General features: G+C 36.4%; 2 protein-coding genes across 4 annotated transcripts; one reads left to right on the top strand and one right to left on the bottom strand.

Moving 5' to 3' along the window:
- Positions 1 to 371: 371 nt before the first annotated feature.
- LOC121258127 (polyprenol reductase 2-like) lies at positions 372 to 4318 on the bottom strand. 3 transcript variants are annotated; one of them, XM_041159501.1, is made up of 7 exons: positions 3827 to 4318; positions 2813 to 3162; positions 1628 to 1891; positions 1517 to 1548; positions 953 to 1062; positions 682 to 753; positions 372 to 566 (listed from the first exon to the last, which is right to left on the bottom strand). In XM_041159501.1, the coding sequence occupies exons 1-7, from the start codon at positions 3980 to 3982 to the stop codon at positions 462 to 464; spliced, it is 1089 nt and encodes a 362-aa protein (XP_041015435.1). In that variant the 5' UTR covers positions 3983 to 4318; the 3' UTR covers positions 372 to 461. The 3 variants fall into 3 exon arrangements, 2 of the variants coding, with proteins under 2 accessions (XP_041015435.1, XP_041015434.1); XM_041159500.1 differs by lacking the exon at positions 1517 to 1548 and having other exon boundaries at positions 953 to 1051; positions 1657 to 1891; XR_005939343.1 differs by lacking the exon at positions 1517 to 1548 and having other exon boundaries at positions 528 to 566; positions 682 to 805; positions 837 to 1051; positions 1657 to 1891.
- A 4626-nt stretch (positions 4319 to 8944) lies between these two features.
- Positions 8945 to 12825, top strand: LOC121258031 (V-type proton ATPase 16 kDa proteolipid subunit-like). Its single transcript, XM_041159356.1, has 3 exons — positions 8945 to 9179; positions 10109 to 10394; positions 12323 to 12825. The coding sequence occupies exons 1-3, from the start codon at positions 9104 to 9106 to the stop codon at positions 12453 to 12455; spliced, it is 495 nt and encodes a 164-aa protein (XP_041015290.1). The 5' UTR covers positions 8945 to 9103; the 3' UTR covers positions 12456 to 12825.
- Positions 12826 to 13068: the final 243 nt, after the last annotated feature.

A 13068-nucleotide genomic window follows, 5' to 3' on the forward strand; every position in this document is an offset into this window, starting at 1 on the left:
GATTACTTGTAAATTTCACCTAAAAATGTTGTCTTAGAAACATAGCTCAAGAATATAATCTGAAGGCTCAAATCTTCCATCAGGATTCAGGGTCATGCTCAAGATTAGCCATTTAGGGCTGAGATGAAATAATTTTAGATAAGTTAAATAAAATATTATTTAAATATTATTTTCTAATATTATTATTGTTTTAAAATTTAAAAAAGTTAAATTATTTATTATATTTTATATAAAAATTTTAAAAAATTATAATAATGAAATGAAATGAAATAAATTAATATCACTTCTCAATCCAAACGGGACCAATAACTTATTTCTATTTAGCATCACACCAATCCCCAAGTTTCTTTCACCAGATTTCTCCGAGAGTCTTCTAAATTCTTTCATTCAAGCAGCTAATGGTAGTAATTACACAGACCCAAAGCTAGCTTAACTTTCTCCTAAATTTCTTCTTCATAGGCTCAGTAAAGAAATGGAATAACAGCAAGCCGGTTGCTTGGGTAATTGTCAAATTTGCGAAGGTACCACCTATGTGTTTCTGCTGCTGCAAACACCAAATTCGCCACCTGTTAACGAAAAAAATAACTTCATTTAGATGAGGATCAAGGTGAAGCACAAAGGAAAGGAAAGGAAAACAAAGATGATTGTGAAAAACTTGGAACAGATAAGTGAGAACCATACCACAAATGCAAAAAGTAACCATATGGTGAGATCTGCTCCTCCACTGGCAACCACAACACCAGCATAGATGACCTACAAATTACTTTTTTGATAAGTTGATGACCTTCAAATTATAATCAGAACAGCAGTGAGAATTCTAACCATTTGCCAAATATTAACTGGCACACAATAATAGGAGCATGTTCCATAATATCCAAACAATACATGGGGAATGATAATACATGTGTGCGCACACAAACACACACACACAGATAAAGAGAAAGAGAGGTACAATCTCAGCCAGATAGTGCGGAGATGAAACACTTTCGAACCAATCACCATGGGGGATTATATATTCATCAACTTGTTCCATATAGTCGCGTAGCGAGCCCTGAGAAGAAACTTGCATTGTCAAACAACAGTAGGATAGTAAATGTGAAGATTTTAGCGGCTGTCTCAGCATGCAAACTAACATTTTCATTCCGCATATCCAAGATAAAACAAGTGAGCATGTGTGTTGCCAACACCAATGGAAGTGATCATTCCATATTGTTGCAAATTCGTTACTTCACTTCCCACTTACTTGACCAACTTGAATGTGGAAAGTAGAACTAGAAAAGCAAATAAAGAGCGTACAAGAAAGAACAAAATGCAGTTTTACGTACTCATGTCCAAAGTAAACAACAACAATTTATCGTGTGCCAGACAAATAGCAGCAGGTCTACATGTTTGAGCACACGTATCTATCCAAACATATAATACGTAAGTAGGTGCACTAATATAGATGTGCATGCGCGTGTACATAAATTAGAATCCATAATGTCAATTTCTTCAAATTTTAATAACCCACAAGGACATCTGTTTTCAACATAAAGAGAAGAAAAAAAGCTGTTCCCTAACAATATGTATGACTAAAGCTTCCATTAACAATGAGTCAAAGATCTAATAAGTTGACATCTAAATCAACAAACTGATTGCTGAAATAGTGAAACTAACAAGAATTGAATGACAACGCTGCTGATGAATCCATCCCCAACAAAATATAGCTGCACCAATCCACTGGCACCACCCAAGCTTCATAAGAGGATTCACAAATTCCCACAAATGAATTTCAATGGCTGGCATCTGATTTTTGCCTCTGACAATGAATTCAGCCACTTCACTCACTAGAAATTCATAGACCTCTGGTATGCAATTGCAACTAAGCGATAGTGGTGCTGCTGTGTAGAAACTAATCCAGATTCCAGAAAATAAAATATGTCAGCAGATCATCACTTAATTCTGACACAAACAATACCAACAACAGGGAACTAGAAAAGCTGAAAATAGTTTGTAATTATCATTAAAAGCATTCTCGCCGTGGAACTAAAAGATTAAATGAAGGTTTTATGATTTGTATTCTTTTTTCATTTTTATTTTGGCAAGGAATTTGATATGAATAATTGCAAGCAGGGTAGTTTTCTACGAAAGACTATTCACTAAGATGAAGATAGTATTTCACATTTAACATAAATACCTCCGCAGGGTTAATCTTTAGATATATTTCCTTTTTTATACGTAAAATAAATTTTATTAATAGAATAATCTTTAGAAATATTTCTTTAGTTAGGTATAGAGATAGGCTTCACCAGTTGTGAGGAACCATATAATTTTATTTATGGTGAATTTAAAACCTAGGTTCAACCAGTAAAACAAGTCTTCCCCGACTAAAATTGATCTATTAGACTACATGTATAACAGCAGATCAATTCAATTCAATATCTTAAGTTTATCAGGTTGGTCACAATCATGTTGTGTTTAGTCAATGGAAAATTGTGCAATCACAAGTCTCATGTCTTGTTGCAATCGTAAAAGCCTTGGGCTGTCAAGCATAAAGGTGAGGGTTTGAGTTTTGAGGAGGTCACTTCATGTGTAAAAGGGTAAATGCTTTTTTTTTCATGATTTCACCATAGGAATTAAGATTACAACCCTAATATGGTACTAGAGTTGGCAATATGAGCAGAAGAGACTACATTCCAATATCTGGGATCTTTTTATTTTCTAGTTTAATAAGAAGATATCTGAGATCTTACACTCACAAAATTAGAACTATTTAATTGGTAAACAACCAACGCAAGGGAACAATAAGTCCAATGATTTTCAAGAAACTTACAACAGGCCAGTTAGATAACCCAAGATATGCATCCGAGCAGAGGGGCTATAGTTGAACACGTATATTGTCTCAACAAGTCGTCTCAAAACTTGAACTTCCATCAACAAAAGAAGAAAAACAGATCTCCAGATCATAAATCTTTGTTTTATTGATGTTGAATGTGATTTGGACCAAGATAAAATATGTGAGCCTCCAGTCAAGTAGCTGGACATATTGGAGTAAAGAAATGGCTCTGAAACCAACGGAACTGTGTAATAGGCATACATCCAAGTTGAACCAAGCAGGAGTGTTGTCCACACAACAGCCACCCAATAAAAATGGCGAAAGAACCTTTGAGGAACGGTAAATCTCTGCAATCCAATAACACAGATGAAATTAGAGTATGATTTCTTTCCTCTCTCTCTTCTTTTAGGAACGGTAGATTGAGGCAGGACTTCTCATTCTCTGAGGTGAAACGTTAGGATTAGCACTCATTCCATTTATTCATTGCAAATGATAAAATAAACAATACGGCGAAGTTTGATAATGAAACGCACACAGGCTACAGCATACCTGTGAAACGAACACCCTAAAAGCTGAATAACTACAGAGGACAGAAAGTTTCGTATGATTCTTTAAACGTACGGCAGAATGACAAGCTAGGCCATGGATAACCGAAAGGCTAAACTTCCATCAAAACTGGGTAGGATTACTCCAAAAATATAGTAAAGCTTCTCTAAGTTGCCAACAAATGTTGGAGAACAAATATCAGCAAAACTCCAGGAATGAACTAGAGAAATAAGAACCTCGAATATAACATAATGAACTGAAGAAATCTCAACAGATCATTTTAGATAAAGCCCAACACAACCGTTGATTTTCTAATCCTCATTATTATCCAAAAGCCAAAACGGAGATGGAAATCATAATACCATCATCTCGTTTCCTTCTTATTTCCCTTCAATTTCTCTGCAACCAAACTAACCCAACGAAGGAGACCCAAAAACACTTGCATCGAACAAAACTATCACTCACCTTCGACGAAGACTGCAATGTCTTCCCACGCTTAGCGAAGCCCAAAAGAGCATCACGAAACCAACACAGCCGAGAAGACGGCACGGAAGCTATCAATATAGGCAAAGTCCCAGCAATCCAAGCTGCTCTCAGCAATCCAACAAGCCACAAGTTCATTTTCGAAGAAACCCAGAGGAAAACTAAGCCCAACGAGTTCTAAACTGCTAGTTAAAAGAAAGGTTCAGTTCAGCTGGCTTCCAGAGAAGCGCCATCACCGCAGAGCAATGGTGCACGAAAGGCCCATAAAACCACTGGATTTGTAGTGGGTTTATCAGGACCACGAGGTGCACGAGTCGCCAAGTGTAAGCGGTACCAGGCGTGCAGTCTTGGGTTGCGGAACATGGAGCTCCAATCTTGCAGACGCCGCCGCACTGTACGGACAAAAACAACAGCGCGTCTATAAGAGGACGGCAGAGAGAACGGTTCGCAGCGTCGGTCCGTTTGGATTGAGATGATTTGCGGATAAGAATGAAATTTTTAATTGAGTTGAGTTGGGATTAGAGATATTTTGAATTCAAAACAGGCTGATCACTAATGGGCTTATCATAGCCCATGCTTATTTGAGCGTGCTCGGACTTGCGTTTCGAGCCTGAACGATGGGTCGGGACTCGGATAAAACTTCCTTAATGGGCTCAGGAAAGGTTCTTAGAAGCCCAGCTTACAAGCCGAAACATTTCTCTCTCTCTTTAACACAACTGTGTATAGGGCTGGCTAAGTACACTTGTTCTTCATCGGCTCTAAGTTCGATTCATGTAGACCCGATTCGAGCTGGGTTCTTCTAATAAATGAGTTACTTTTTAGTTTTTAACATCAACGTTGATTTAAATGCTTTCGAACGCTAAAGTTACGTCTGCACGTTGAATTGAGTTGAGTTGAGTTAAGTTGAGTTAAGATAATAAAATATTATTAAAATATTAATTTTTAATATTATTATTATTTTAGAATTTAAAAAAGTTTAATTATTTATTATATTTTATATTAAAATTTGAAAAAATTATAATGATAAATTGAAATGAATTAAAGTGAATTGTGACTTCAAACGAAACCTAAGGTTGAGCCTGAACAACCTACAACGTCGTACTCTGTTTTTTACGATACAGTTAATTTTGTTCTATTGATATTTCAGTGGCATAAATATTTAGTTTTGTTAGATGCAACTAAACTGCATACTAATGTTGACATAATTTTTTGTATTGAAAAAAAGAATAAAAATTATTATTTTTATTAAATGGATGCCTTATATATCAGTATTGATGTGCAATTTAGTGCGCAAACTCACTTGTATGAAGATTTTTCTTCTATTATTTAATGAAACGGTGCAAATTGAAGATGTAAATAATTTTTATGAGACAAATGACATTTTCTTCTCTAAAACTTTTTATTTTTATTTTTCTTTTTAATAAAAAAATTCATGCCTACGTTGGTACGCGGTTTGATACACCAAACTGCTTATACTAACAAAGCTCTTAAATTGATGCCTTACGTGTCAGTATTGGTGTGCGAACTCGCTTGCAGGAAGATTTTTTCATAAATATTGGAACATTAAAGAATGATTTTTAATATTTTGCCTTCTGTAAGCTCCATTCAGATCCTGAAAACAATAAGCTAGGGAAGTGAAAACAACAAACTTTGAGGCAAGTTCATCACGATATATAATTTGGTAACAATTTTGTTTTATTTTTTCTCATCATTTCCAGCACATAAAAGAGAGCATTTCAATCTAAAAAAAAGACACTCACATAGAGTTTTGGATAGCACATCTAAATCAGATTCGGAGGATTAAATGTCCATGATCCAGATAATCTATGCCTGGTGGCTATGGGGAAATGAACAAGGTACAGATCCAGATAATCTAACTGAAGCTTCTTCAGAGTACTCTTTACAGGCCTCCCCAAAATGTCCATGATCTGAATTCCAGAGCTGCATGCAGTCAAGACGCATTGCAGTGAAGAATACTTTGTCATTGGCCAGACAACATGAGATAATCAACCACTAATAGTAAACCAAAAACTAAGATCAAAATTTTCAAAAAGTAAATATTTCAAATTGAGTAATGCTACGTGCAGTCGTGGAGTGAGCAGGCACCGTGCAATTGTTTTGAAAATTAATGGAGTTTACTATTAAAAAATTATTATTTTTTCATATAAATCTTATATTTTTTTACTTTTTTCAAAGTGATTACACGGTGTTTGCGCACTCACGACTGTAACTGTCATTTATCTTTAGAGTAATTAGATTGGCCTTGGTGGTAATGAAAAGATCCTCCCTCTTGACAAGCCCAGTCAGAAAAGCTTCTGCAAATGCCTCCCCAAGTTCTGCTTCATTCTTGTAATGAGCTGCAATATTGCAAACGACCCTGTCAGCCGTCGTCTGCCTTAAAACCATAAAACAGAAGATGCGTAGCATTATATGTAGACCTTTCAGTACTATATGTATTTCTCTTAATTATATGTAGCATTATATGTAGACCTTTCAGTACTATATGTATTTCTCTTAATTAAACATATCTCTCATTATTCCTTATAGGGTTTATTTCCAACTCCAAACTTCACACAAGAAAAGTGATCACAAAATCCTTCTAACATCTTGATTGATTTGCCAACATTTAGCCTGTTTAGATTGCAAATCAAACAAAGTAAGTAGTTGCACAAATAAATAAAGCTAAAAGCTGTGAGGGGGAGTACCAGCACAATCGAAATGGCGATAGCCAATCTTGGTGGCATTGATAATGAGGTCCCTGATTTCATTTTTTTTCCATGCGCCAAACACCTAGGCCGATCATTGGGCATCCGGAAGCCGTTGTTGAGTGTAATTTCCATCTCTTGTTGCCCTGCAAACTGACCCATACTATTAATGATATGCCTCTCGGGTATGCTGCTCAGTACCTCACCCTTGTGCACGCACTTGAATGATTAAAAAATGTGTATGGTACTAACACCTAAATATAGATTAATAATGTTATGTGTAGTCGTGTTAAATGGGGCCTGTCGGCTGTGAAATTATTCTGTGAGCTAGCTGTGGTTACCATTGTACTACGACCATGCATGTCCTTGATCAGGTCGTGGAGACTTTTAGAACACAAGAAGCTGGTTACAGCACAGATAATATGTTATGTACCATGCATGCAGGGGGACGGTCAATACATGTCATATAACATAACATTGGCTCAAATCTAACATCCCAAATACAAATATCACCACCCCCACTCCACATCTTCCATTACTTAATTCATGACTAGCTAGAAGCAAGAAATTTGTGCATGCAGCAGGGAATGCAGCTCCTATTTATTCATTACTGGCCAGCAATAATTCACATCTGCGATAATTGGACGGCAAGAAAGACATATGAAGCAGCAATAATTCAGGTATTCTATTATATAATCTACTGCATGAATGCAGGTAGATAAACACCCATTGGCCAAAGAAAATCTGAAAAGATAATGCAAGCTGGTCTCTTCTATTGCCAAATGCTGACCGCATGCACGTCAATTCAGTCTTTAACGATTGTTGTAATTTGATCATTTGGTGAAACATAGAGAACTGTCAAACATACAAAGTGATCTCAATGTACCGCTTCATGCGAGCGTGGAAGACCATACATATTAATTTGCTGTCAAAGAGAGGGATCAGAAGAACAATGTGCAAGCTAGCTCACATAAGAAGTGAATGATAGCAAAATGGTTCTGTTCTGCATGCATCAGTAGTAGTAGTGATCTATCTTCAGCTTCAAAACTTGATCGAGACACAACGATTGAGTTGCTTTTTAGCAGACTTAGCAAGAAAAACCCATAACCACTTGTATGGATTTCCTTCCCAGTCAAAATCACAGTCACAGACCGTAAAACAGAATTTTGAGGGGTTGTATCACTATGTTTGAGCTATATATATATATGTGCACTACGATTTAGAATCATATGGGTTCGAATTCAGAATCTTTACTTGTTTCAAAGTTTTAATATAGGCATGCATGCAGTTTGGAGCCCATGAAACATGCTGGCACCTGACATTAATTCAAACACGTACGTATATGCAGTCCAGCAGGAGCCAGATCAAGGATGTATAATCTGGTTTGTGGCAAGTCTTAGACCACAAATATAATATCTCCGCATGATTCAATGCCTAGAAACTCCCCTGCATGCAACTTCGATCATCTCCATCGCAAACGCACATTTTAAACAGTCAATTAGGGAGAAAAGTGCATGCATATATGTTTGCGACATCATGATTATTGCGTTTAATTGGGTTTAAACGCCAGTGACATGCATAACATCGTGTGGCAAAAATTAGGAGATAGGAATTTGTGGGGCTCCGTCGGAATTGGGAACGTACGTATACTAAGGCCTGTTTGGATATAGAGGTGAGATGAAAACTCCATCTCTATCTTATCTCATCTAATTTTAATTAATAATCTCACGATTATTCACAAGCTATCTTAATTCATCTCACTATCCAAACCGGTCCTAAACCCAATTTCAGACATAAGATCTAATATTCTCTCTTTTTTCTAATTTTCTGATCAGCCCAACCTCATCAAACTGCGACGGCTAATTATTAAGAAAAATAAAAACAATAATAGTTTATAAGTTTAATTATTTATTAATGTTTGTCGATACATTAATACTTTTGGAAGTTTTTTTACATCATAATTTTTTTATATAAAGTTGTAATAAGTTTTACAACAAGTAGCGAATTCATGAAGTTGTTAACATCACTCTTTGAAAAAATTTATTTATAAATATTTTTATTAACATATTAAAATATGGAAGAAAATATTTATTTATATGCTGATATGGAATGCCTAGTTTCTACGCTAATACTGATGTATCAAAATTCAATTTGTAAAAATATTTAAAAATTTTGAATAAAAGAAATGATTTTTTAAAGAGTGATACTATATTAGTATGAGACTTGGATATTTTAAGACTATAAATATATTTTTTTTTAAACGTGAAAATAATAATAAATTAGTTATAAATAATAATTGTATGTAGTATAATTCGCCTATTAAATTGAATTATAATCTTGATACGACGACGGATTCGTAAGGTGTCCTAAACTCTAGTCGTTACAAAGCGACAAAGCACGTGGATCGTCCTGTTCTTTCCAGTTTCCATGCCTTTTCTTGGACGGAAACAAACAAAAATTAGGACGCGGAGAGGGAACGATCCGAAGCTCCAATAACTCTCTTAAAAAAGCTCTCACATCCCGAACGAAAGCCGTTGCAGATCCACGATCGAAAATGTCTCCTTTCAGCGGCGATGAAACGGCACCGTTCTTCGGTTTCCTTGGCGCCGCTGCTGCTCTTGTTTTCTCCTGTAACTGAACCCTAAACCTTACCTACATTTTCTTTCACCGATACATTCTATCTCATCTAGATCGATCTGAATTTTCCTTTTTTTTTTATCTGTCTGATTTCGGGAAAAATATTTTCTAACCAAAGAAATCCGAAATTCGGTTCTCCATTTTGTTTCTTGAGTATGTTTGGCTGATAATAAAGCCTGTAACCTCTTCCCAACTGCAAAGAAACTGTATTTCAGTTCATTCGTCATTTCCACGGAAACTTAACATATGATTGCTACTCTTTTTTTCCTTTCCCATTTTCATTGCTTTTTGTATGGAATAGTCGGATGGCTGATATCGACTTTATTATTAGATGTAGCTCGGAAAAAATATATCAGCTAACGCTAGTTTGATGTATAGTTTTCGTTTCCCTAGGAGATCAAGTGGTGTAATATGTAAGATTTGATTCAAGCGCTCAATTATGTAATTATTGCAGATTTTAGCGTGGTTGGTGTAGGCCTTACTACGTTTTTTTAGATTTGATTATTTATTATCTAAAACCTCGACCAGAGAACCCATCACCCTATGTAGGCTAACCAAATAAAAGTAAGATTCTTAAAAAAAAAAAAAAAAAAAAAAGCCCTAGGGGTTGGCTCAAGTGGTAAAGGCCTTGGTAATATGCTCTCTCCAGCTCTAAGGTTCGAATCATCTTGGGTGCAAACAATTCCTAAGGGCCATTGGACTGAGGGATTTTTCCCTTGAAGTACCCAAAGTGCACTTGTGGGAAACTCTTTGTCGAGGGCCTGTGCACTCATGGGATTGGTCGGGACATTGTTCCCGAACACCCGGTGCCAATAAAAAAAAGTCTAAAAATGAATAGGAATTGCTTTTCTTCAATCTTTTTAGGAACAATGTGATTGTTTAGTGCTAGTTGCGTAGTTTATTATTTTTGCTTCGTCTTTAGGTATGGGAGCTGCCTATGGGACTGCAAAGAGTGGTGTTGGTGTGGCTTCAATGGGTGTGATGAGGCCTGAATTGGTGATGAAGTCCATTGTCCCGGTTGTTATGGCTGGAGTTTTGGGTATTTACGGCCTTATTATTGCCGTTATCATCAGTACCGGGATTAACCCAAAGGCCAAGTCCTATTACCTGTTTGATGGTTATGCACATCTCTCATCTGGGCTTGCTTGTGGTCTTGCTGGCCTCTCTGCTGGTATGGCGATTGGTATTGTTGGTGATGCTGGTGTTAGGTATATTTCTGATCTCTTATATGAATTTGGTACACATATATTCAGTTCCTATTATCAGTAATTGCTTTTTACTGAGTTGTGGATTTATTTTCTTGGATGGTTCTGGGACTTAGGGTCGGTTCTTAAATTGATTGTTTCTAATGTTGTGTGTCAGCCTCAGACTAATGTTTTATTTGTTTGCTCATGTAGTTTATATTGGCCCTAGAATTACTCGTACTTATTTTATCCATCGGACCATCAAGCTTGGTTGCAATATCCGGCTAACCTTCTCGTTGTAGATTTTAGGACTTACCGAAATAGCTTATAGTTGTTTCTTCATCTAGTACACATTTTCAAGACCAATCCAGAATATTTAGGCCTTGTTTGGTTACACATATGAGATGAGAAATTTGTAAATAGTAGTGAGATAGTTTGATTAGATGAAAAAGTTGTTGGAAATTTGAAATTGAAAAGCGTTTGTGTTTGATTGGTGTTTGGATGTTGAGATGGGTTGAGACCATCTGTGAAACCAAATGGGGCCTTATTTTAAGATGTTCTAGGGGCATTTGTTTGCTTCTTTTTTTTTTTGGGGATGGAATGGGTTAATTGATTGACATAGAAGGGTTTGAGGAAAATATCCCTATTATTCATGTAAGAAAGATGGGTATCTTTTATCTTTGTATCTGCTACTCTAAACCTCCTTGTCCAACTAGGGGCTCATTCCTCCTGAACCTTGCACACTAGATGAAAAGATGTTGTCATCATGGGGTTAGCGTATAATGATCTCTAGTGTCTACATTATGTTGGTGCTGAATGTGGTTATCTTTCTTAGTGGTTGGTAATTCAGATGGAACTTGATGAACCACATCCGATTTTCATCCACATGAACGTTTTATTTGGCATTCCAATGCTTCCTGGTTCCAATAGGATGATAAAGGGCTGTGTTTTCAAGAGCATGCAGTGGCTCTATATTTTGAAGGGTGGTCTTCATCTTCACCTCTTCTGAAGTTCATTTTTTTTTTATTGGATGTTCTAGACTAACCATAGTCAGAAGTACATTGACCTTGTAGAAGTAATGACTTGTAACTAAAGTGAAGTGTGTTGCATGCCTTAAAATTTACTAGCCTGCACAGGGTAGTTCATGGCAGCCATGTTGGTTAGTGATCCCTTTGTTTATTCTAGGAGCTATTCTAGATCAAGTATTATCATGATATCATGCTCAGAGTGGTGTCTTCTTATCTATTTTCAAATTATTATGATCGGTCCTTTCTCTAAACCCCCTCCATTTCCAGCTTATATTTGTGAATGCATTTCCTTTTTTTCTATCTATTCCAGAAATATGTTGTTATTTCTCATTCGATTTCTGTAAGTCGAAATTCACTTATGAGCAAAGGAGACCTTTTCGAATATGTATCAAGCTGTCGGTCCGCACCTTGTGTTGCATTTTGTGATCCTCCGCTTCAGTCTACATTTTGGGGATAGCTGAGATCCGACGTTGATTTGTGATTGAAATGTCAGCTTCATATTAATACAACAAAGATGATATCAATAATGGTATAAGGTATAAACTGATGATCGGTTTGCTTGTTTAAGGGTTAGTGTCATTTATGACGTGAGTGGAAACAGAGCTCAGGTATGGACAGAGAACTTAATGCTTGAAACAAGTAGGTACCCTGATTTACTTGGTAGGAAAAATGGAAAAAATACAAAATAGTTCATGTATTGCAAACCTCAGTAGTCTTGTGCCACTGTTTGGATTATGATGCATTATTGATTTTTATGCTTAAGTGGTGTGTAATTTATGGACTTTCTAGAATTTTGATTACTTCTTGAGGATGCTTTTGTTGGATTTGTGCTTGTAGTGAAATTATAATCAGCACTCCTTCCACATTTCATAGTAGTTTCCATTAATCTGTGCTGCCCCTTGAGTATATGAATGTGTTTTGCAGAGCTAATGCACAGCAGCCAAAACTTTTCGTTGGAATGATTCTTATTCTCATATTTGCCGAAGCACTTGCCCTCTATGGTCTTATTGTCGGCATTATCTTGTCTTCAAGAGCTGGCCAGTCCAGAGCAGACTAAGAAGGTTGCTGTGTTGCTGAAGGTTCTTTTTACCTACTTATTTGTGTAATTTTTAGGAGGAAATTAATTGTGGACAGGTTAGTAATTGCTGGATGGCACCGGGGAGCTCTCTAGATTGATTTGTTGGAAGCGGGGGTGTGCTCTGCCAGCAATTTGGTGGTATTGAGATTGTAGAAGTAGGATTGAGTTTGTGTGTCTAATAAAAGCTTCTGAAGCATACTCTTATTTGGTTTTATCTATTGATGTATCTTGCCATTTAGAAATTGGAGCTGGTATAGGATTCATGAATCATGGTCATGGTCATGGAAATGGTGCATCCGTGATTTTCTCATCTATTTTAAATGTCGGAACATCTGGCTTCAGTATTCTACTTTTATCTTGGCAAGGTCTTAATACTCCTAGTTCAGTGAGTTGGTTGTCAAATGTATACTTATATAAGGACATTGGGGTCGGTTCTTCTGATTGAAATAAACTGGATAATTAAGTCGCAAAGAATATAAAAATACATTATCGGGAAATGGCTCGTCGAGCTGGTTGTATGTGTTCTTGTGATTGATGTCAAGAAAAGATAATCATCCGTGTGATTTTTGAGATGGTTCCGTGTTTGTTGTTG

This window comes from Juglans microcarpa x Juglans regia, chromosome 3S (assembly GCF_004785595.1).
Source record: "Juglans microcarpa x Juglans regia isolate MS1-56 chromosome 3S, Jm3101_v1.0, whole genome shotgun sequence".
NCBI lineage: Eukaryota > Viridiplantae > Streptophyta > Magnoliopsida > Fagales > Juglandaceae > Juglans > Juglans microcarpa x Juglans regia.

Coding starts and splice junctions, on each gene's coding strand:
- LOC121258127 (XM_041159501.1), bottom strand. CDS start 3,982: ATGAACTTGTGGCTTGTTGGATTGCTGAGAGCAGCTTGGATTGCTGGG. Junction 1,549..1,627: donor ACTATTTCAGCAATCAGTTT/GTTGATTTAGAT, acceptor GTTAGGGAACAG/CTTTTTTTCTTCTCTTTATG. Junction 754..952: donor CGCACTATCTGGCTGAGATT/GTACCTCTCTTT, acceptor AGTAATTTGTAG/GTCATCTATGCTGGTGTTGT.
- LOC121258031 (XM_041159356.1), top strand. CDS start 9,104: ATGTCTCCTTTCAGCGGCGATGAAACGGCACCGTTCTTCGGTTTCCTT. Junction 9,180..10,108: donor TGCTGCTCTTGTTTTCTCCT/GTAACTGAACCC, acceptor CTTCGTCTTTAG/GTATGGGAGCTGCCTATGGG. Junction 10,395..12,322: donor GTTGGTGATGCTGGTGTTAG/GTATATTTCTGA, acceptor TGTGTTTTGCAG/AGCTAATGCACAGCAGCCAA.